Source organism: Rhododendron vialii, chromosome 6a (genome assembly GCF_030253575.1).
Source record: "Rhododendron vialii isolate Sample 1 chromosome 6a, ASM3025357v1".
Classification (NCBI taxonomy): domain Eukaryota; kingdom Viridiplantae; phylum Streptophyta; class Magnoliopsida; order Ericales; family Ericaceae; genus Rhododendron; species Rhododendron vialii.
Window position 1 is genome coordinate 85,106 of NC_080562.1, and position 23,652 is coordinate 108,757.

The following is a 23,652-nucleotide window of genomic DNA, read 5'->3' on the forward strand; positions in this document are numbered from 1 at the left end:
CGTGTAGAGAAAAAAAATGAGATGAGATAAAATGTGAGTCAAACACGATGAGTATTTTTTGGGGTAAAATTACAAAATACTCCTCAAAATTATACCTACTCTGTGGCTCCGTTCAGTTGCCAGGAAAGTACAGGAAATGATGGAAAAATCAACTTTCCCATGATTTTTGTAGTGTTCAGTTGGCAGGAAAGTAGTAAGAAACATGTTTTTAAGTTTTCCTGCAGGAATTAATTCCTGCAAAAGTGATCCTACAAAAAACACAGGATTTTGTGTCGCGGGAAAAGGAAAATGAGTGAACACTCACAAAATTTTCCCGAAAGTTTCTTTTTCCTGACAAATGAACAACTAAACCTTAATTATTCTTGCAAAATTCTTTTGTCAAATAAACACTCATAGGAAAATAATTTTCATTTTCTTTTACTTCACTTTACTTGACTTTTTCTGAGAATAACTTTCCTGTACAACATTTCTGGCAACTGAACGAAGCCTATAGGTATTTTGAAACTCAGTGGCGTCAAGTGACCACGCTTTCCCTGTACGGGGTCCGCCCATGCCTCCCAGCTACCACTTCTGACTTCACCACTGGCTTGGCGCCGACAATGATGACGTCGACAACGTTCTCCTTCCCCGATCTGCATTCTCTGTTAATTTCCGTCGTTGTGGTAGCAGCGGCAGCGGAGTTGCTTTCTCCCCGGCTGTCCCGCTTCGCAAGAAAATTGTACAACAGCCCTATCGCCAACACGAAGGCCAACAGTAGAATTGATCCGCCATTTTCAATAATAATAAATGATTAATTTTGCCTATCAAATTCGTATAGTGATTCACTGAAGCCTAGACGACGAGAATCACGCAATTGTTTACCGTCGGTGGGGCCGGAGTATTCCGTGGTCATTGTTGATAAGGATCAGTGGGAGGCTGGGAGTGGTGTGAGATTCTGATGCATAGACCTCATTCCATTAGCAACTTTTAGGACTTTTTAAAATTTTGTTTTTATTTAAATTTTTTTGTGTTTTTGAATTTTACGCATCATTTTTTTATTTTTTCAATTCGTCTAAATTGATAAAAGTCTTTAAAGTTGCTAATGGAACAAGGCGAGGATTCGATTTTTGTTCATTATTTATTTGCGATTTTATTAGTGTGGGGAATTAGGCCAGTTCCAGAAATCTTCTTAAAAAATAAGTAGCTTATTTTACATTTTCAAATTCAAAAATAATATAAATAAAAAATAATTTTTCAATCTTTTTTTGCATCGTATAAAAGATCTCGATGAGATCTTTCAAACAAAATTTATATTGCATATTTTTATATTTCAATAAGCACATAATTTTTGAGTTTAAAATTACCTTCTTAAAAAATAAGAACTTTTTTTTTGCATTCTGAAATGGGGCCATAGTGGGTTAGGCTATGTGAACAATGTGTGATGAGGCTATGAGAATTGTCTATTTTCGGTTATGTGACCTGTATTTTAGGGTGTTGGAGCTATATGAACTTTGTATTAGTGTGTATTAGATTATGTGAATTGCGGGTGTTTGGTCATGTGAATTGTGTATAGGGGTAATGTAAAATGTATTTTTTTAGTGTGTGGTGAGACTATGTGAACTATGTATTTTTTCTTATGTGAATTGTGTGATGGGCTATGTGAACTGTGTATTTTAAAATGTGGTGAGGCTATGTGAAGTGTATTTTTCAGTTTACATAATTCAGTTCTCATAGTCAATTCTCATTGTAATACCCGCCCCGGATATTTCGGTATTTCAATTATTTTTAATTGAACTATGTATTTTAGAGGTTTAAATCGTAAACAATAGAACTTGCGAGGGTCCTATGTGTGATCTATGGTTGGAGCATAAGTTAAGACGTGGTTTCGCTTGCATGTGATAAATTTCCTTGTGCCCTTATATAGCAATATCCTGAGGATATTTATCTTTCTCAATACGTATCTTGTTTCTACGTAGAGAGAGAGAGAGAGGCGGTAGAAAAAGAAAAAAGAGGAGGCCGGAGACTCTGGTCTATTATTTACGAAATTATTCAAGGTACTTAGAAAACTTTTAAATTTCTGGTATTTTTATTGAATGTTCATTAGCGTGTCTAGTATACGGTGTTAAATTTTCATAATTTTTTGAGAGGTGTAGAAAAAGATAAAAATCATAAATCTAACTCTGGTTAGGATCCTATTTTTTAGTAGACAGCTTACAGAGCTACGTTTTTTATCAATTTTTTTTATAGTTAAGAAATCCTCCTGATTATGAGTTCTTATGAGTCTGAAAGATTGATAAGTTGGTAATGTTTTGGTATTGGAATTACTAAAACATATTAAGTATTCGATTTTTAATGAATTTTCGAACACAGATTATTCTGCTGAAAATTGTGCTTTGCTGCATAGAATTTCTGAATTTGGGGGTAATTTTGACTAGGTTCCTATATTGTGAAAAATCTAGAAAAAATCAGAGATGAACTTTGATGAGCGATAATGGTTTGTATCAAATTTGGGATTTATTTGATACATATTCTAAATTTGGCGGATTTTACAAGTTGGTGTGTCTCGGCTGAGTTTTGTATTTACTGCATTGACACATTTTGAAAAAATGGTCATATCTTTTAGCTCGGGTATCGGATTAGCGCATGAGTTGTTGATTCTGAAATTAGACTCGTATGTCTTTCGGAATATGTGAACGTTGTGGCTTAATTTGTAACAGGTTAATTCAGTTTTTGATTTGAAGTTGATAGACGTGCAGAATCTGTGATTTTGGACAGATTTTTGTGTAATTTTGGATGAGCATAACTTTATCGTTCGGACTCCGTTTTTAACAATTTTTATATCAAAATTCATGTACCGGAGGTGTACTTTCTAATGGTGGTGGTTTCATGTTCTGATTTTAACTTTATAAGAAGTTATAGACAGAATACGACAGCCTGGTTGTAGATTTCAAACCAAATGTAGGGGTTATGTGGTGTTTGAGTGTTACACTTGTTTAGCGGCACTTCTAAACCTTTGAGATGGATATGCTAGTATGCGTTAAGCATCTTTAATCTATTGTTGGTGTTATAGATTATTGTTAGGAGTTAGTTTTGATGTTTGAGCGTTCAATAAATTGATAAGGTTAACTTGTTGTTATGTGTCAAGCCAGTCAATTGGGAGGGGCCGAAACCGTAAGTTGGGCATATCTCGGTCGATACAAAGGTGAGTGTGTTTGATATAGTTCTTCTCCATATAATATTATTGTGATGGTGAATGTATATCTTGCTATTAGTGATCAGCTTTCGATATGGTTATTTTTAATGAGATGTTGTAGTGATGGTTGTATATCATGCTATTGTTATTTAGCTTTTGATATGCTGTGAATATTTACGTGTGAGGCACACTATGTCGTAAGCCATATCGTTCAACGGATGATGGTTGGGAGCATGGTGTGTAGGACATCAGATTTGGTTGTGATATATGTGTTTGATAAAAATGCATGTTGATGGGTGTTGATTGAACCGCCGAAGGTTAGCGTGTGAGGCATACCATGTCGTATGCCATGCCGACTAATTGTCAGTGGATGAGAGCATGATATGTGGGACACCTTGTCTTGGGTTCATGGGATATGGCAGACGTGCCACTGCATGTGATGTGATTACATTCATATTGTTGTGCATTGATTATTATTGCTCAGTTGGGTGCATATGTTGGTTATAACTGTTGTATACATCCTAGTATTTTAGTTACATTGGTGATGTGCATTCATGTTGATATTCCTTCGGGTATTGTGGTATTATGTTGAGCATTTCTATATCTCACACACTTTGGCTTTCTTTTTTGGTCTGCCAGGTAGCAGGTTGCTTAGAGTGGGTCTACTACAGGTTGTCGTGTTAAGGTGTTTTGCTAGCGTCAGGTGGGGTTTTGGTTACGTTGTTGTGAAGTGTTTTAGCTGGTGCATAACTTAATTTGTAAGGAGTTGTAGCTAAGGATAGTTAAAAGTTTTAAATTGTACAGATTGTAATTAAATTTGGTCAATGGCTGACGTTCTATTTGAGATTAGCCTTGGACGTTGTGGATAGTCGAGTTCATTGTAGGTAGTTGATGAAGAAATTGGTTTATTCAAGTTGTAAGTAAGTCGTCGGTGGATGTGTTGAAGTATAGAATTTTTAAAGTACTATAATGCAGATGTAGTTTCTTGGTTGTGCGATGCGATGATTGGTTGGTCAATACGTTAACTCATTTTTATGTTAAGATGATAAGTCTTCCGCTGGGTGTTTATTTCTAACAGGTTGTGAGGTGTGATTTGGTCTTCTGTGTGGAATGCCACGTGGTCGCTCCGACTCGGACCCATTTTGGGTGCCATTTGCTGGGCGGGGCGTGACACTCATAGACAGTTTTCATAGAGATAATTCTCATAGAGACAATTCTTATAAACTGTGTATTTTCTAATTCACATAGCCTAGTTCTCATAGACTTTTAAAAAAAAAAAAAAAACGATTCCCATAGACAGTTCTCATAAAGACAAATCTCATAAACTATGTATTTTAGTGTGTGATGAAACTATGTAAACTGTGTATTTTCTAGTTCACATAACCCACTTCTCATAGAAACTTTTCATATAGAGTTCTGATACACTTTTAAAAAAAAAAAAAAAATTCTCATAGATAGTTCAGACAATTCTCATAAAACTGTATATTTTAGTGTGTAGCGAAACTATGTATTTTCTAGTTCACATAACCCAGTTCTCATAGACTTCTAAAAAAAAAAAAACCATTCTCATAGCCAAGAATATTTTTGTCTGAATTAATATGAGTCTGGACTATTTTGAAAATATTGGATAGAAATAATATGTAGAGGACTATTTTAAAACCAAAGCTAAAAAAAAGAATTGGGATCTAAAAATCCCTTTTATCAATTACTGAATCTCTTTATACCAGAGAAATCAGAAAAATAAAAAAATATGAACCAAAGTGTGTTTTTTTTTCTTTTCTTTTTATCCTTATGGCATTTTTTTGTTAGATTCAAAATTTTCCACCCTTTCTTGTTTGGCGTCAAATTTTTTTTAATGAATTATCGTTTACCTCAAAGGTAGGAATTGGAAAATAAAAAATTATTTTACCATTCAAGCTTATTTTGGCTACCGCGATATTATATTTTAAGATTTAAGAAATTATTGAATCTTTTAGATAAGAGAAATCAAAAAAATAAAGAAATATGAACCAAATTGTATTTTTTATTCTTCTTTTTTTTATGGCATTTTTTGCTATTTAATTTTTTTCACCTTTGCTTGTTTGGCTTCAAATTTTTATGGGTTATTGGTTTATCTCAAAGGTAAAATCGAAAAATAAAAAATTATTTTACAATTCAAGCCCATTTTGGCTCCTGCGAGAGTATATTTTAAGATCTAAGAAATTATTGAATTTTTTAGACAAGAGAAATCAGAAAAATAAAAAAATATGAATCAAATTGTTTTTTTTTTTATGGCATTTTTCGTCATCCAATTATTTTTCACCTTTGCTTGTTTAGTTTCAAGTTTTTTTTTTTATAAACAAAACCAAATCAAATCGAGTCTTATGTCCCAATCACTTGAGGTAAATAATTTTTTTTTATGAATTATTATTTTATCTCGGTAAGAATTAAAAAAAAGAAATTATTTTGGCTCATGTGAATTATATTTTACGATTTAGAAGTATAACAAATTCAAAATTATATATGGTGGGTTCAGCTGTTAAAATGGAAGTCATGTGAGCCTCTCTCAATTGAAAAACGGTACACCGGAAATAATCTACGACAAAATTATAGGGTTTTCTTTCGCATCGTCGCCGCATATATCCAAATTCTACGCGATCAGAACCTGGCCAAAATCGAGCAGGTACCTCCTCTCCCTTCCTACTCGTCGTCGTCTTCGTCTATATCTCTGGTTGCTGTTTTCATGCTTGCTTAAAACGTGATATGTTTGGGGCTAGTAAATAATCACTCCTTGAAAGAGTATACGGATGTCCGATTCGTACACCGGAGTGAATCTATTTAACGCAGATGCAGTCGTAACATGCTTTAGGGGGGCCTTCTTGTTTTTTGTTTTTGAAAAGGTAGGGGGGCCTTCTTGTTAGCAATTTCTTTTAGGGACTGAAGCAGTTGCTTTGTAGGCTTCTACCCAGGGCTGGCCCTTCTCCTCCGAGTCATGGTCTTTTCGCCTCTCTGCAGCAGTGGTGATTCAGAGATCGAGCTACATGAATATGACCCCTTTCTCTTGTCCCGAAAGAGGGAAAAAGTTCTGGATTCTTCAAGCCAAGATACCATTTATCAGGTCTGTGCTGGAAACCATAGTGATGCTTCCTGCTCCATGGAGCTGAGACTTGGGTATTGTCATCTTCCCCAAAACTTGATTTGCTATGGATTTGCTTTCATATACTTGCACATTATTATAGTCCGTCGGGCTGATGTTCTCCTTTCTCTTCTTTTGGGTAATATGCATTCAGGTGTTTTAGCAATACCCTCGTGTCTTCATCTTGCTGTGATTGTTGTGAGGAAATTGGTGCACATTCTGCTACAGAGATTAGTTGCCAGTCTAATGGTAACAGTGACACTATTCCGCAGCCTTGCAATTTCGGGGGCTCTTCATACCAGGGAAAGGATAACACTGGATATGCTTCCACATCTTTTGTTAGTGGATGGATGTATGTAAATGAAAATGGGCAAATGTGTGGCCCGTATATTCAGGAGCAGCTATACGAGGGTTTATCCACTGGTTTCTTGCCTGATGAGCTTCCTGTGTATCCCATTCTAAATGGGGCTTTGTTGAATCCCGTGCCATTGAATTACTTTAAGCAGTTTCCTAGCCACGTTGCCACCGGCTTTACATCTTTAACTCTCCCCTCAAATTGCATGACTGATTCCACTGGAGAATTACCCCCAAGTAAACTGCATAATGGTGTGGCATCTAGTGCTTACTCTGATGCTCACTCAGCCATCCAACCTTTTTACAACCACAATGGTGGTAGCTCCTGCCAACAGATACTGAAATTTGAAGCAGCTGCTTCAACTGCATCATATCCACCACTGGTATTACATCTTCTGTTGGTCATGTCAAACCCTTCTGTTTTCTTTTCAAGCACGGTCCATTGTATTCTTGCAAGTTGTATAAGGTGGCCCTTTGTAGTTGTGCTAATGCGATTTCCCCCCCCCCCCCCCCCCCCCGTTTTACTCTCTGAATCACAGTCAGGTGATGAATCATCTTGGTTCTTTGAGGATGACGAGGGGAGGAAACATGGACCACACTCTCTCATGGAGCTTTATTCCTGGCATCATTATGGGTATCTACGAGATTCATCACTGGTAAGTGGTAAGACTAAGTTGTCATGGGAGTATGGAGTGTTTGATTTTCTACTATTTGTTGTTGGTCCAGTGATCCTGCTCATGGTGAGTGAGTTGTATTGAATTGGTTGAAACGTGCCACAATACCTCGCACATGAATCCTCAAAAAGTTTAGACAATATGTGCCGCGTTCTTTTATCTTTTTCCCCTCCCCCTTGTGATCTAAGCCGCTGTGTATTTTTCCCTGTAAAAGATACATTCCATGCAGTTTCTTCTTGGGAAAAGCATGTTTTGGTCGTGTGGGTCATTTTTGTTGGAAAAGTAGACTAACGCCATGGTCATCTTTACCGTGAAGTCTTTCTAAATATATATATATATAACTTTTTTTTTTTTTGAGGGGGGTTTATGTTCGTTTTCTTACTGCTTACATGAAGGAGCCAGTTTTGCTTGAATTTTGTTCTTGTAATTCAGTTCGTTAGAGTATTTCACCTGCGTTTTGGGCCCGTCTCTCTCTCTCTCTCTGGGTCCCATAGGCCCTCTCTTTTTCATGGGCTTTGACACTTTCCATGTACTGCAGTTGTGCCGTCTCCTAAAACACATAGGGAAGAAAAAAGAAAAAAGAATGATGCATTGCCTTCACATATTATAGCTGTACCGACTATGGTCATAATATCCACCTGGTTCAAACTTCAAAGAGATGCATCTTACTAGAAAGCTGCAGCAGAATTTACTATTATCTCATTGCATTTTGTGCATGTTGTCCAGTTTCATGGATGTAATGGTGGTTCTTCATTGTTGTGTCTACCTGTTAATTGTGCTCATTTGGAATTAACTGAGATCCTCCTTGTTGTGTGTGACTGGGAAGGCTGGGAACAATCCCTTTCATGGATACTTGATTTGCACCTGCTAGTCAGACCTTTTCTTACTGCTTTTCCCTGCAGATATATCATGCTGATAATAAGACTGGACTGTTCAATTTGCAATCTCTGATAAAGACTTGGTTAGCAACAAGACCCGGAAGTTTCTATATATCTGAGGTGAAGGGCAGCGAAACTAGTTCTTTACAATCTTTCATATCTGAAACTTCTGAAGAAGTATGCTTCCAACTGCACTCTGGGATATTGAAAGCAGCTCGTAAGGTTGTGCTAGATGAGATTATCCGCCACATAATTGCAGAATGTGTTGCTATGAAGAAAGCCCAAAGGCATACGAGGCTTGAAGTGGTCAATGAGAGTGCCAGAATTTGCTCTTTGGATAGCAGAACGGTATTTAATCTAGTTTCAAACAAAAGGGTAATGATTTGTAAAATTAAATTTGTTGTCTCATACATGTTTGTACGGTGCGTTGTTTGGACAGCCTGAATATTGTGAGACAAAAAAGGACCCAGTTGCTTCAGAGATTGAGGTGTCAGAATCTAGTTATGTTTCTAACTGGAAATGCCCCACTGATGGAAGTATGGCAGAGTCTCCAGCAAGCATGAAATCTATTGGAAGCTATCAGAACTATTGTAGTGCATATGTATGTGTCTGCAAATTTGTGTTTGATTCTTGCATGCAAGTTTTTTGGAATGCGGTTTCTTATGATCCTATCGTGGAGTATTCCACTTCCTGGAGAAAGAGAATTCGATGGTCTCGTCTTACTGCTGCTGTTGGAAATGTGCACTTAAAATCTGTGAGCTGTTTTTATTCTTGCTGTTCTTTTTTGCTTATTTTGTTAAATACATGTGTATAATATGCTTGTGACATGACGTAAGTCCCACTGGATTTACAGTTGCGATCAGAAGAGGAATCTTCTGCCATGGAGCTTGATTGCCCACCTGGTTTTGAATCAGCTAGAATGGCCCCAGAAATTTATCCACGTTCACCTGCAATTTCTGCATCATTTTTTGGTGAAGAAAAGTCATTTGAACCAAACCCACTGAATTATGATCAAATTCATGATGACATGGATTCCATCTTGGAAAGTGTGGAGGATGATCTCCACTCATCTGCAAAGCTGTCTTTGTTTGAATATTTTGTAACTTTTGTCGAGGAAGAAGCAGAGAAAGTAGTTGATTCTTTAGTTTGTGGCAAATTGAAGGAGGTATGCTACAGCAGTCATTTTTAGTTTACTGAATCAGCAAATTGAAGTAATTGTTTGTTTCTTTAAGGCTAGATCCTCCTTGCGGCCATTGGTTGCTCTCTCAGAATAATTTGATGGTAGTGCAACCATTTTTTAATTTTAGGTCAGTGTCATTACTAAGAGATTTACGTTGGTCTGCAGGTGACCGTTGGCCCTTCTGTTCAATTCAGTCAAGCATGTGGCTTTGATTCACAGATGATTTCATCTGACAATTCCCAGTCTCCGTTACAAACTGCAGAACCTTTTGACAAGGATCCTGTTTCTCTGCATAAAAGTTCTCTGTCTAACTTTTTGTCGAGTGCATTTGCAACATTGAATGCGCATGAAGAAAATATCGTCAATGATGAAGAAAGTGATGAGCCATGCCCACCTGGATTTGAGGAAAAATTTGGAGGTGTTGTTCCATCAAGGATAGAAAAAATCCGACCATCAAGTTCAAATGAATATATTACTAAGATTGGAAGTTATGTTGTGATCACAATGTTTCGGCTGAAGTTACATGATGTTGTGCTGAGAGAGTGGAAATCATTGTTTGCTGACCACCTTCATGAATTTCTAATATCATCGTCATCTGTGAAGAAATACATGAAATTCCATGCTAGTGAGGTAATTTTTTTGTTTGATATATTTAATTATCTGAGCTTTCCAAAGTTTCTTCAGTTACCTTTAGTATAACTTCGAATATGATTCTGTATTTGTTTCTACTCATTTTGGATTCCTTACCATGGAATCTTGAAGGATCTGACCAAGCCTTTGTTCCAGGAAAGAGGGATTCTGAAAAGTAAACAGAACGCTGACAGTTCTCCCGATATACTGGACAAGCTTAGGTATATATCAACGAAAGATAACATCTCAGGCCCTTCAGAGGTACCATCAGTATCTGGAAAATATATGTATTACCGGAAAAGAAAATTGGTGCGTAGAAAGTTGGGATCTTTGTCTCTATGTGCAACTTCGGGGAATGTTGGGTTGCAAAATAAATCTTTTGAGAAGTCAAAGAAGAAAGATGTTTCTACAAGTGTGTCAAACATTGCAGAAAGTAAAGCTGCAGTTGGGGATCTTAAAAAGATTCTGCCAAATAATTGCAATATTGAATCCATTATTGATGCTAAACCGTACAATGAATACTTGTCAAGTGCAAAGGTAGCTCCTGTGGTTCAAGGTATTAAGGTTGGACTGGGTTTTGTATCTGCAATTTCATGGATGAGTGTCACATAACTAAACAGTGTTTGTTGTTTTTCCCAGATTGTGGTATCAAAGGAGATGACCCTGAATGCAGTAAAGGCGGTATTACATACTGTGAATATAGTTCTCTTGATGTTGAGAAAGTTGCCAATAGCAGCCAGAGGGATGTTCAGATGCAGATAGTGGTTGCTGGTGGTAGCTCCAAAAAGATACCAAAAGGTTGATCACATTGTTTATTGTTCTCAATTCCGTTTGTCAATAAGCTTCTTCAAAATTTCTTCCTTTTCCAAACGTTTACACAAAGGGTTAATGAATTGTTTGCATTTGTAAGCAGCAACTAATGTCATGAATCGGAAGAGGAAGCATTCAATGGATGTTGTGCCATCGTCATGCTCCAGAAAAGTTATAAAACTGACAAAGAGTGCTGCCAAGCTGCCAGATTGCAAGGAAGTTACTGCACGGAAGATGAAGACCAATAAATCAAGAAAATCTCATCTATGTCCCAGGTCTGATGGATGTGCTCGATCTTCAATTATTGGTTGGGACTGGCATAGATGGTCAGCAAATGCTAGTCCTGCTGAAAGAGCTCGCGTTAGGGGAACCCATTGTATTCATCCTCAATATGTTGGTTCTGAGGTTAGTGGATCGCAGGTGTGGAATATGAAATGCCTTTCTGCCCGAACGAACAGGGTTAAGATGCGCAACCTTGTTGCTGCTGTGGAGGGTGCTGATCTTTTAAAAGCTACTCAGTTGAAGGTAATTGAGGGATGTAATTTGCTTTGACATATCTCCTTGTGCTTGGTGTCATGATTGTTCATTGTGATATGGTTCTCGTCAGGCTAGGAAAAAACGCTTGCGCTTCCAGCGAAGCAAGATACATGATTGGGGTCTTGTTGCTCTGGAGCCAATTGAGGCAGAAGATTTTGTCATCGAATATGTTGGTGAACTAATTCGTCCTCGTGTAAGCTTAAAATCTTTTTGTATTAGTAACCCGATTCTGTATTCATGTCAGGTGTGGAGTTGATTGTAGTTGCCACTTACCAGTTGCCTAGGGTTCCTTCTGATGTACTACCAAAATACTTGTGGTATGCATGGGGCAATTCCAAGTATATGCAGTTGATTTAGGTTCATAAAATCGTATGATTCTTGTTTACTTGAAATTGTCGAAAAGAATTTACTACATATGCTAAATACTAGATGAAATCAAATTTAGGTCAATATCTTTGGAATTTAATGTGAAAAATATGACTTGTTATTACAATCCCACTTTGTCATGTGTGAATTTTTTATTTTTTTTTAAGAAATAAATATCCTTCTAACTTCTATTGTTGCATTGCAAAAAATAAGTACGACAATCTCTTACTATTTCCAATCAAAAAAATAAAATACGAAGCATGCCCATTGAATTTTATCAGAAGACTATATAAGACATACAGTAATAGCCTGGCCAGACTATGTACCCGATCTAATTAGAATTGATAGCAACAAATTACAATGGAAATAGATGGCAAAGACTTGTATCCATGTAAAGCGCAACAAAAGGATAGAAGGGATGACGACGACGATCAATGGTAGCAATTCTCTCGAGGCGAGACCATAGGATCCCTCACTCTTTGGGGATCCAGAACTGGAGGGTGAGCAAGCTGAGGTGAGTCATAACCTGATTTTAGTCCTACTGGAGGCCAAGTGAAGCCGGCCCTTTAGTATACAGGGAATTCTACTAGAGTATAGATTCGGTAAAAGTATGAACTTATGGTGAGAAGACAAATTAGCTATGTCACAACGCAACAACTCCAACCAAATGGATTTTTCAAACATCCCATTCCGACACTCGCAAGCAACGACTCTTCTAACGCTATGTAAATCAGAAGTTAAAAAAATTTAAAAATTTAAAGAACCCCTGTAACAGTATATAGCTATACACATCTCAAACAATTTCCCTTTTTAGAAATTCAATCAAGATAGAGCGCATGTAGTTGGGACCACATTGTTTAAGTGTTGTATGTGCAATGAAATAGGCTCCTTAAAAGGGAAAAAAAGATCAGAGTGAAGGGAAAGAGGTTTCTAGGCTAGCCTCTAAAATGGTGTTTTGGCTTATCTTTGTGAATCTTCAGATTACAGCTATTTTAGATTTTCAGGTTTGTTTTCCTTCTGCATGGGATTTCTTTCAAGAAAGATATAGCCAGATTCCTTTGCTGACTATTGATGAAGGGGTATTAAATTTTCCTTATGGAAGCCATAATGCATTCCATTTCTAAGAAAATCTTTATTGACGGATGAATGCTTTCTTTTTTAAGAAAAACTTAGAATTCTATCGATTTAATGTCTTGCCGTGTATCATCTCCAGGCTCTGGGGGTCAAAGGTCACCCTGTTTTACTATGTAGTATAGATTTGTCCGTTGCTTGTTCTTTTTCTGCTGTGGTATGATGATTAAGTTGTTCCATAAGAGAAAAGGTTTCTTTCTGCTTGCGCATGATTTGTTTTTCTTTTCTTTTTTTCCCCTAATCTTTTCATTTATTTATCTTATTTCACAGATATCTGATATACGTGAACGTTATTATGAGAAAATTGGAATTGGCAGCAGTTATCTTTTTAGGCTGGATGATGGTTATGTGGTAAGTATAAAGTGAGAACTGGTATGAAATTGTGATCTATGATCGGTACGATATAAGCCTGCTTTCACAAAAATTTCGGCCTTTTGTTTTTTGTGGTTATTCCTATTATTTTTAGGAGCACGCAATGCCTCTGATAATTGAGGCTACCAGCCTTTGGCTTTTAGACCTCCTAGATTCTCCGTCCTCGGTGTTTTCTAAGCCAGTTACTGAGATGTTCTGATATCTGCGTAGGTATGCAGGAAAATATTGCTCAGATAAAGTCAGGTTTCTGACTTACATACTTTGGAACTTTGCAGGTTGATGCTACAAAACGTGGTGGAATTGCTAGATTCATAAACCATTCGTGTGAGGTAGCTGTGTTAAGTGATCCATTTGACTTTTTGGTATGATGTAAAAGCCCTAGAATGACCTTTCTAATCTGAAATTCGCATTTCAAATTTGGAAACAAATTTTTTCAGCCTAATTGCTATACCAAGGTGATCAGTGTTGAGAGTCAGAAAAAGATTTTCATTTATGCAAAACGGCATATTGCTGCTGGTGAAGAAATTACTTATAATTACAAGTTTCCTTTGGAGGAGAAAAAGATCCCGTGCAACTGTGGGTCTAGGAGGTAATATGATTTGAATTTCTCTGGCTGTTTTGAGTCAACTTCTTTTTTCTTATGCTGTCAACTGAACTGTTTGATGGTCTGGGTGCTTTTAAGCCAGAGCTAACCAGTCTTTGACAAGTAATTGTGCTTTATGCAATGATTTTGGCAGTGAATCTAGCTACAGCAAGACTATGGGGTGGACTATAGAAAGGCTTAGTTACTCTAGGCTTGGTATTGTTTAGTCTCATGCACTCTCGACTCTTATGCCTAATTTTGTGATGCGTTTTGCATTTTGTTCGTTGGAAGTTTAAAAGACACCTAAACATGCTGAAAATGGACATAGTATTAGTATATGAGTTAGATGCAAACTATTGCATTTTTGCCTTTACTTCTGACTGATCGAATTTCTAGAGGTCAGTGGCGGAGCCAGAATTTTGGCCAGAATTGTAGCACATTAATTTAGTATATAAAATTCTGGTCGACAATTGCAACACCCAATTGTGTTTATTTTTGTGTTTGATATATATGTGAAAAAAATAACATGACAAAGTAAAATAACTTCAATTTTTTACTAGATCCAATCAAAATTATTTATATTTTTAGGGATTTCTATAATGATTATATAAATAGTGAATCAATGATCATGTCACATATAATATTAGTAAAGATTTCAAAATTGGGGGCGGCCGGGGCCCCTCTGACCCTTGTACAGCTCCGCCTCTACTAGAGGTGGTTAAGGTTCCTTTCTTGGCAAAGGGTGTAATAGCCTAGTAGGGAATCGATAGCTATCCCTTGACAAAGTGGGGACATCCAAAGAAGAAATTGAATATTGTTCTGGGTACAGATGTGGTGCTTTTGTTACTAACACTTTGAAAATATGCATGAAGTTTTTTGAATTGAACTATGTCCCCTGACTCTCTTCTCATATATCTCAAACGTCATACAAGGGCGGCTATTGGAGGTAGCAACAAGGAGTTTTTGATTTCCATTGCCAGGGATCATGGAGGGCATTAGAGTTTAGTGGATGACCCCGTTTAAGGCCTTAGGAAGAGAGCGGTGGCAACGACCAAGTGAGATGAATTTTCAGTGTTGACCAAATGCTGGTTGTGAAAGTGAAGCTGACAGGAAGGAGATGAGATCACAAGAAAGGGAATAACGAAAACCATAATACCGTGTGTTACATACAACTGGTGTATTGGATTTGTAGGTACAAATGAGGAACCATGTATTTTGTAACAATTGGCCGGGATATGGATGGAATACAGTGCGGAAGGGACGAATATTGTCCCTGGACTGAATCGGGGAATAAAGCTTTGCTACCAAAACCGCACTTACAAAAAAAAGGGGAAACCATCGTCTTAGAGCTAGGCCAGGGCAGAAGCAACGTACAACCGTATGTAGGTGTTTCATAAGAAGGCCGTAAGACTTCTACATGTTGCTCTTTAAGTTGATTAGTTGATCCCAACCTATATCATAGAGGTTTAGCCTTAGGAGGACTAGGCCTTAAGGTTTCATGTTTTATCAGACCCAAAAGAGCAGAAAGATACAATCTAACTAGTCAGGGCATCCAATTCAGAAAGATGTATCACAGCAGGAGACTTGAGACTACACACGGAGTTTTCCTGTTTGCTATTTCCTTTTTTCTTATTCCTAGCAGCAGATTTGCGGGTGGAGGGGTATTTGCCAAATTTTCTTGACTCATCAGAACTGTAGTTTAGTATAAGACCATTTAGAATTTTATTCTTTTGTAGGCTGTAGCAGACAAGCATTTATGGCATGGAGAGAGTCAGATAGCCATGCCAATTGATGGCTAAGAGATAAACCAGAGCAAATGCATTTTTCCGACTAAATGAGTAAACAAATGCATTTTAACTGTGTAGTAATAAAATTGCAATTGTTTTTCGTTCGGACATTCTCATTGTATAGGAGCTGTTGATGAATATGACTCTTGTCATAACTTGTAATTCAATCGTCGTTTGTTGGTTTGGTGCACCAGTGTTGCTTCACCAATAGCCATAGAACCTCTTCAAGCTTGATTGCTGGCTTCTAGTTTATGCTGAATTACTAATATTTTTTTCACAATGATTGCTGGTGATAGATTTGGTCTCATTTTTTTCCTTGGCCGTTTAAATGTTCACTGTTTAGTATTGATCTCTTGTTGACCTTTTTATTATTGTCTTGCTATCATCACTCTTTTCAGGTGCCGAGGGTCATTGAACTAAGTTGTTTTCATTAATTCATCTATCCTGGTATGCACACAACAAATTCTCCTACTAAGTCTTATCCTCGCTTAAGTTTTTTTAAGTGGACAAGGGGAAGAAGAAGAAGAGATTTGTTTGATTTAAGGTTCTCCCATTTTTTATAGGTCAACTCTTTGAGGGTCTTGCTATGGAGTGGGCAAATACTAATTTCACTGGTTTGCTGCCTCACTTCTTAATTACTATCCTTTCTTACTTGTACTTCCGCAGACCCAGGGGCAACTTCTCTCTGTCCTGCTGTTTGTTAAGAGGAGCATCTCACTCGAGGACAAGTTCACTTGCTGATTGTCACGCCCCAAATCCGGGAGCATGACCGGCCGTGTACCATGAAGCAATCATGGGACACGAAGCCTAATTAAAAATATTTTTAGTAACTTAAAACAATAAAGTAAAAACTGGAAATTTTATTAAAGCAAAATGTGCAAACCCAAAATCAATATTTTTCCATAACAAGATGGCCACAATATCCGATATTTCTCTAACTCCAAATTCCCCAAGAACTGCCAATAAATAAAAGTGCGGAAGCTTTTTGATAATAGAAAAGAAATAAAAAATGCAGACGTCCTAGAGGTCCAAACAGAAGGTCCCGACAAAGCCACGGAGTCCACTATAACGCTCTGTAAACTAACTTGAAAAAAAAATGTGGAATAAATCCGTCAGTTGACGGGCTCAGTGAGTAGTTAAGCATGCTAAGGGTGATAATACAAAGTGGCATACTTTTGAACGAACGATTGAGGGTTCCAAGAAGTGGTTTCAAATTAATAAGGGAGATAGATGGTTCAACGAATATACTAACAGCAAACCAAATACTGAACAAAATGATCAACAGCTCAACAAAGAGTATCCACCAGTTGAATAACAGATTAATGAATAATATAAACAATCCTCGAATCACCAAAATAATTACACCAAACAATGAGTCCAATAATATTCAAAAGATGAACGACAATAAACGGGAGTCTAAACCAAAGTGGGAACCATAATCACCAATTACCAAGTACCAAATGCCAAATAATTTCTCAGGACTTCGCCCGTTGGATCCAACACGGTACTTAGAGTCACCACAGGATGGCGCCTGGGACCTTTTCTCTAAGCCGATCCGGAATAGGGTCACAGGATATTTCACAAGTCTTTTCCCTATCCGTTGAGCACTAGAGTCACAGGGTATTTCACAAGTCTTTTCCCTAGCGGCCAAAGTCACCACGATATTTCACGGGTCTTTTCCTTGGACTTTCACAAATTAATATAAACATAAATCCATGGTCCCAAACACATAGAACAACGGCGAACCGGAGTCACCTGCACCAGGATTATTCCCCGTGCCGTTGCAGAGTCACAACAATATTATGGAGTCAACAAATCGACGACAGTAAAAGTAAGGGCAATGGATCAATCACAAATATTCTCAATTAACCTTGTATGCCAAAGGGTACGTCAATTGTCAATAATTATGAAAGCAATGAATAAGATTAATCATCATCGGATCACAACAAATAACGAATTGTCAATAATAGATTGGCTCAAGAGGATTCCAAGAAAGGGATCACATGCTTAACCACTCACCTCGATCGCAACGATAGGTCATAAAATGTAATGTCTGAGTACTCGGCTAGTCTGGATAAAAAGAATGAAAGTACTAAAATCATTCTAATGAAAAAAATTACTAATATGCATATGAACTCTCCTAATCTAAACTCTATGCTTTCACAGCCACGAACATAATTTCCCAATTACAATACCACCATCTCTTCTCACAATCACACACGACACATACACAGCCACCACACATGCACGCACCATGTCAAACCTTCTTTATCTAAACTCTAGTTTGCATTTTCTTAATCATTAACCATCTTATTAATCCACCAACCTCCACCAGATCAACCCACTACAAGACACAAAACTACAATAAAACCAATCACCTCCAGCCCTCGTGGTCAATAACATGGAAGGTAAATAATTCTTGTGAACTCGTTCGAAACCCAAAAACAAACGGCAATTATCCTCCCACGAACACCACTGTCCAGTAGCATCCAATCAATTACCCTTTACTCCAAACCCGTCTGCAATAAAAAGAATGGAAGAAGAAACAAGAATAAAGGAACAGGATCACTTACCTAATTGATCAACAAGCTGTCGAACCTTTGACTGCCGCTTTGCTCTCTCTCTCTCTCTCTCTCTCTCTCTCTCTCTCTCTCTCTCTCTCTCTCTCTCTTTGCCGCTGAAAGTATTAACGCTAGGTCTCTCTTAACGTTGAAATAATATACCCTAGGTCTTAATATTTATGAAAGAATAATGGGCCCTCTCTTCATTAATTAAATACACTCTCACGAACGGGCCCAACCTAAGCGGCCCAATGATATAACACATACATGTACACATAAAAAATATATATATAAGTTATTCGATTTATTTCTATTCGAAGAAGTTTGAAAAAGAAAAAATGAAATAATTGAATTATTTGTGTTAAAAAAAATATAATTATTTTTAAACCGAAAAAGTGGGATGTCACACTGATAGGTTGCCCCTCCTCTTTGGTTTGACAAGATGGAGCCGGCATAGTACAGTATCCCCACAGGGTACAACTTAGTTAGAATGTGCTCTTTGTTTCTGTTGTCATGCAAGTGCAACAGTCACAATCTCCCTACCTTTATGCACAGTGTCCTCGTTAGAGCACATGGCCCAGTCACGCTAACGTCTTAGGAGTAGACCTTGAAGACTGTATGTCAGATGGTCAACCCCACTCTCCTTACTCTCCATTATTTTGCTTCCAATCAGCAGTGAGAGCGGTTTTCTTTTTTGGTGATTAAAGATCTATTAAGAAAGGCATCTAGTGGGGTTGCCACCCATGTGAGAGAAGACATTATACTTGTGAAGGTTCGAGTGGAACCTTTTACAAGGGCTGGCTTAGATTGTGGTGTTACTCCCAATGCAATGGACCTTTCAGTTGGCTGTTTTCGTTTCTTTTCTTTCTTGGGTAAAAATCAGTAACACCCCGTCATCTTTTCTTCTTTATCAATTAACCGCCCTCATCTAAAAAACTGATCAACCAATACCCCTCATCTATGTTAACTGGAGAAGGACTTGCGCCGTTAACAAAATGATGGAATGACCGAATTGCCCTTTCCTGTTATACAGAGAGGTCACTCTCCCCTACCCACAACAAATCCTTAACACTAGCCAAAGCCGCACTGTCTCCGACCCAATTTTGCCGCTATCGCTGCTTCCTCTGCCTTTGCGTCGCCGCCAGAGGTTAAAAGAATAATTCAATAATTCTTTTGTTTTTAGGATGAAAATTATTAACTGAAGACACGCGCACACACACAAAGAAAGAGGCGGATTTTTTAAAATTAATTTGTTGTTTTTTGAAAATTCCGAGTTTGGTTGATATTTTTTACTTTTTAATTGCTCTTGTCAGGACAAATATATATATTTTTAAAAAAATCAACACGACATTTACAGTAGCAAAAAAATGAAGATGGATAAAAGAATAATTCAATAATGAAGTTAGTTTTTAGGATGAATTCAAAGACCTGGCAACTTATGAAACTTAGTTTAAATTCTTTTGTTTCTTATGAACATTAGTACATTTTAGATGATGCCTAGTTGCCAACTGTTGATGTTCACTATTGATTAGAAAAAGGAAAGAAAAAACTGTTGAGAATGACAGACAGGGAACGAAAGAATCGTTCCCTTCAAAAGCGAGGGCAATTTTGGCCTGAGAATATCTTAGCAGGTCATAAATTAGTCAAGAGATCGGTTTCCATCCAAAAAATGGACGGAGTTATGACAAATGGGGTTTAAGTGATGCGGGTTTATAGATGAGGGTTACTGGTTGATCAGTTTTTTAGATGGGGGTGTTTAAGTAATAAAGAGTGAAAGATGTGTGTGTGTGTGGTTTAAGTGATGTGGAATGATTTTTACCATTTTTTCTTTTTAAGTTTGCAGTGCTTAATCCTTATAAGAGGTGAGTTCCTTTTTACAAATTTTTTATGCTTTTGTGAGCATTGCAAATACATGTTTTATCTCTACGTGCTCGCACATGTGTAGTTACAGGTCACAGTTGATGTCTTGACAGTATTTTCTGTTCTCTGTAGCATATGGTAATACTGGGGAAGCTGGGGTTTTGTGTGTCTGGAACTGTGCGCGCTCAGCAGCATGCTTTACCTTCAGCTCTCCCGACTGTTAGTAACTAGAGGAATGGGCTGCAGCAGATTTCTTTGGATGGGTTTTTGATAATTTGTACGTCTCTGAAACACCTGACTGTACAATAACTTCCAGCAGTGTCATGAAATAATTTGTGCTATGTTAATTTGGTAGAGTGGTTGACAAGTAAGAAACTGAGATTGTAAGTAGGTGGGCTTTTCTTCTAAAGCAGTTCCTAATATATACCAATAATGAAAATTTTCAACTTATTTTATCTTCTCCGGGATAAACCTTGCAAATTTCCTCTGAAGTCAGATAATTAAAACTGAATGAATCACTTTATCGGCAATGGCCTGTGACTTGAGACTGGGACAAAAATGACATTACTTACGGTATTCTAAAGAAATAATCCGTGCCAAAACTCATCTCAAAGCCGACCCAAGTTTGGCGGTTCTCACTGGTTGCTGTGGATAGCCTTAGAAAATGTGAACCGATAAAAGTCAACGACGTGTTTGGTTCGGCTTGTATTTCAACTTGAGTGGCTGTAGTCTTAATAATGCTATTCGATGTGATCACTTTGTTAACCATATGCATGCAAACTACGTACTCCAGGTGCATCCACAAATAATTTTTCAACACAACCTCGAATACGGCTGGGTTTGTTCCAGGTTCTTAATTGAAGTATCAGATTTCAAGTGGTGCATTGAGAGTTTCCTATGCACAGAAACTGGAATACGAACTGGAAGTTTTTTCCTGGTTTCTTGTTGATGGTTCTGAAACCATTAGGAACTTGAGTTGGAGAAAGAAAAGCGTAAAATTATCCTGATAGTTAGCTATCTTCACTCAGCCTTCTCAGTTGCCTGTGCCTAACTAGTTTATGTACTTATCCTAGGCATAACAGGAGCGTTCAATCAGTTTTATTGGCAGGAGATTTGTCATTACGTTCGGTTTCGCTTAGGTTTTTGGGGAGAGCAATGATCCTTCATATTTTCAATTCACTCTGTAGGTCAGTTGTTTTAGTAAGAGTTCGATTGTAGGCCATCCCAAGTCTTAGAGATGTGTTCATGGAACTAAGTGTCATTACTATTTCCGTTACTAGAATGGGAGATATTTTGTGTTTGAAGCTGCAAAGATGAACAATTGTGGGTGCTGATACATCTTGTATGATGTTTCAGGTTAAAAGATGCAATCCCCAACAAGGCAGAGGTTTCGTGATTATGTTGCTGTTCCTCGTGGGACTTTTGCCTGTTGGAGAAGGACAAATTACTGATTCATGCATATTCTTGTAGATAGCTCTCAGCTGCAGATGAGTTTCTCCTCTTAAAAACTGTAAATCGGCTTATTATTTCTTTACTTTCATGGAACTTTGGGAATAATCCCTTGTACTAACTTGCCTCATTATATCACCATTTTAATAGATTATTAGTCGGATACATCAAGTGAACCCTAGTTGATACCCCACAACAATTACTTTTTAGTTTCTAACTTTGGTCTGTTAAATGTGGATGTATGTCTTACTTTATTGTTTAAATCCTGTGAGATTCAGGAAGTTTAATGTTCTACTCACTTGTCATCAGCATCATCCATTTAGGCATAACTCTCTTTTTTATGGGCATTTAGTCATAACTTGAGAGTCTGTGCCCTCCACCATTTGGCAACTACTCGAGGGAATACATTAAGTTCTTCTATAAAATGGTTTGATTTGCATGGAGCTTCCACGGTTGTTGTGAAGAGTGATTGCTTGATAGAGATTTGGACACATTACGTAAATATTGAGGCCATGGATCATAAATGAGCACTATGGAATACATAAAGCGCAGGCTCAGTGGTGTTTCTATGTTTGAGTTCTCTGAATATATGCCCATTTATTCAGAGTCATCCATTTCTTGGACGGAAGGGGGGGGAGGGGGGGTCATGACTGTGGGACCTATATATACTAATGCTGTAATTCTTCCGCTTTTGATATCAACTGGCTAATCCAGGTAGTCACTCCACTGAGGGTTATGTCTATACAAGAAAAAAGATACTCATGTAACGGATGGGAATAAAAACAAAGAAAGTTTTCATTCAGGAGTTGATTAAGTTTCAAGAGCCTAAAATCAGTTGGAGCGACTAATAAGAAGTAATTAATAGAACATTCTTCGAAATGCCCCTGTATGATAAGTTGCATTCACTGGAGAGTGGTGATCATTGGGATCAGGGGTTGCCAGCAGCAGCTTCGTCTTAGTACTTTATATATATTTTAAATATTTTTGTGCAATTTTTCTATACCAAATGCTTTAATTTTAGATAGATGGGATGTGTAAACCTCAGTCTATTGATTGTTATCCTCTTTTTTGCCCCCTCTGTTTTTCGCTCTATTTGGGCGCAGGGCAAATCAAGTAAATCTCTATTTCAAGCTGCCGTGTCGGTGGTCTATTTGGGCCCTCTGGTATGTGATCTTACCCTCCTTTTTACATTTCTAAGGTGTCCACATTTCTTTTGCGATGCCCCACTATGATGGCTTGAAATTGAGACTTGTGAGTAAAGATGACATCCAGACATTTTGGTTTAACCAATGGGGAAACATTCTATAAGAAAACAAAAACTTTTGCATAAGAACATGAGCTTCTTATTGATGTAGTAAAAAAACAACGGCGTAGGCCTTACAACATATTTTGTTGAGGTTGGGATGGTGTTGATTGAATGGCCTCTCTTTGGCTCCTCTTTCTTGCATTGACATCTCTCTCTCTCTCTCTCTCTCTCTCTCTCTCTCTCTCTCTCTCTCTCTCTCTCTCTCTCTCTCTCTACTTCTCTCCTCCCGCCTCCCCAATCATCCACATCCCCTCACTCTCCCTTGACTCCTATTTTTTTATTTTTTATTTTTCTCCTCTCTCGTGTACCGTATCTCTCTACTTCTCCACGGCTGGCTATGAGCAGGCATTCAAACTCGTATGTTGGGTTGTAGGTCTTCCTCATGAAGGTTATTTTCAGAGATATAATGTTGTGAAGTGCCTTTAGGCATTGACATGTGCTGGTATAACATACATGTGCGTACGTACTCCGAGTACATACACCTTTGGGACCCATCTTGTGCTCCACAAACATGATCCAAGCCGCTCACTTTGTTTAAAATATGTTATTTAGGGTCCCTGTAGAATATCAGCTCAACCCGATATCAATAAGAGCATCTACGAAACATCCTACTTACCGTCAGTTTTTAGGCTAAATTCTAAAGGAAAGTTGGATGTTTCGTAAATGTTTTTACCGCTATTGGGTTGAGTTAATATTTTACAGGAGTCCTAAACAATATAATTTGAACAAAATGAGCGGCTTGGATCATGCTTTTAAGACCAAGATGGGTTCCAAAGGCGTATGTACGCGGAAGTATGTACCCACATATCTGTACTGATATCCTTTTCGACTTGGAAGTAGCGTTGAAATTCTTTCAACAGTGCAATCGATTATAGGCCAAATCATTG

At 37.7% G+C, this 23,652-nt stretch overlaps 1 protein-coding gene across 7 annotated transcripts; it reads left to right on the forward strand.

Moving 5' to 3' along the window:
• The first annotated feature begins 5,704 nt into the window (after positions 1-5,704).
• On the forward strand, positions 5,705-22,230 carry LOC131330755 (histone-lysine N-methyltransferase ATXR7). Of its 7 annotated transcripts, XM_058364455.1 has the most exons (20): positions 5,722-5,834; positions 6,052-6,322; positions 6,442-7,024; positions 7,181-7,297; positions 8,218-8,541; positions 8,633-8,947; positions 9,047-9,358; positions 9,539-10,003; positions 10,160-10,559; positions 10,643-10,801; positions 10,917-11,338; positions 11,421-11,543; positions 13,118-13,198; positions 13,495-13,548; positions 13,657-13,808; positions 14,783-15,206; positions 15,988-16,036; positions 16,153-16,203; positions 20,143-20,287; positions 21,367-22,230. In XM_058364455.1, the coding sequence occupies exons 2-16, from the start codon at positions 6,144-6,146 to the stop codon at positions 14,799-14,801; spliced, it is 3,705 nt and encodes a 1,234-aa protein (XP_058220438.1). In that variant the 5' UTR covers positions 5,722-5,834; positions 6,052-6,143; the 3' UTR covers positions 14,802-15,206; positions 15,988-16,036; positions 16,153-16,203; positions 20,143-20,287; positions 21,367-22,230. The 7 variants fall into 7 exon arrangements, with proteins under 7 accessions (XP_058220433.1, XP_058220438.1, XP_058220437.1 ...); XM_058364450.1 differs by lacking the exon at positions 14,783-15,206 and having other exon boundaries at positions 5,705-5,834; positions 6,109-6,322; XM_058364454.1 differs by lacking the exon at positions 14,783-15,206.
• Positions 22,231-23,652: the final 1,422 nt, after the last annotated feature.